This window comes from Etheostoma spectabile, chromosome 5, assembly GCF_008692095.1.
Source record: "Etheostoma spectabile isolate EspeVRDwgs_2016 chromosome 5, UIUC_Espe_1.0, whole genome shotgun sequence".
In the NCBI taxonomy this organism is placed as follows: domain Eukaryota; kingdom Metazoa; phylum Chordata; class Actinopteri; order Perciformes; family Percidae; genus Etheostoma; species Etheostoma spectabile.
In genome coordinates, this window is record NC_045737.1 from 38,219,633 (window position 1) to 38,219,867 (window position 235).

Here is a 235-nt window from a genome sequence, read left to right on the forward strand (position 1 = left end):
TGTTGTTCACGTCCTTCACCTTCACCACCACGGAGCCGTTCCCAACCAGGGAGGGAGTCCCTCCATCGGAGGCCTGAACCACGAGGCTGTACACCTTCACCTCGCTGTAGTCCAGAGGCTGGGCCAGCTGCAGAGTCCCGCTGGAAGAGTCCAACTCAAAAACAGGAGCATCTGATGAGGGATATTGGCTCAAAATACTGTAAGTAACACTCCCGTTTGCTCCTTCATCGGGGTC

At 55.7% G+C, this 235-nt stretch overlaps 1 protein-coding gene across 1 annotated transcript in view; it reads right to left on the reverse strand.

Annotated features, from left to right (window-relative positions):
* LOC116689873 (protocadherin-16) overlaps positions 1 to 235 on the reverse strand; it is a 44,414-nt gene that overhangs the window by 23,193 nt on the left and 20,986 nt on the right. The window contains exon 17 of the mRNA XM_032516525.1: positions 20 to 154. Coding sequence (XP_032372416.1) covers positions 20 to 154 — 135 coding nt within the window. The remainder of the gene's footprint in view (positions 1 to 19; positions 155 to 235) is intronic.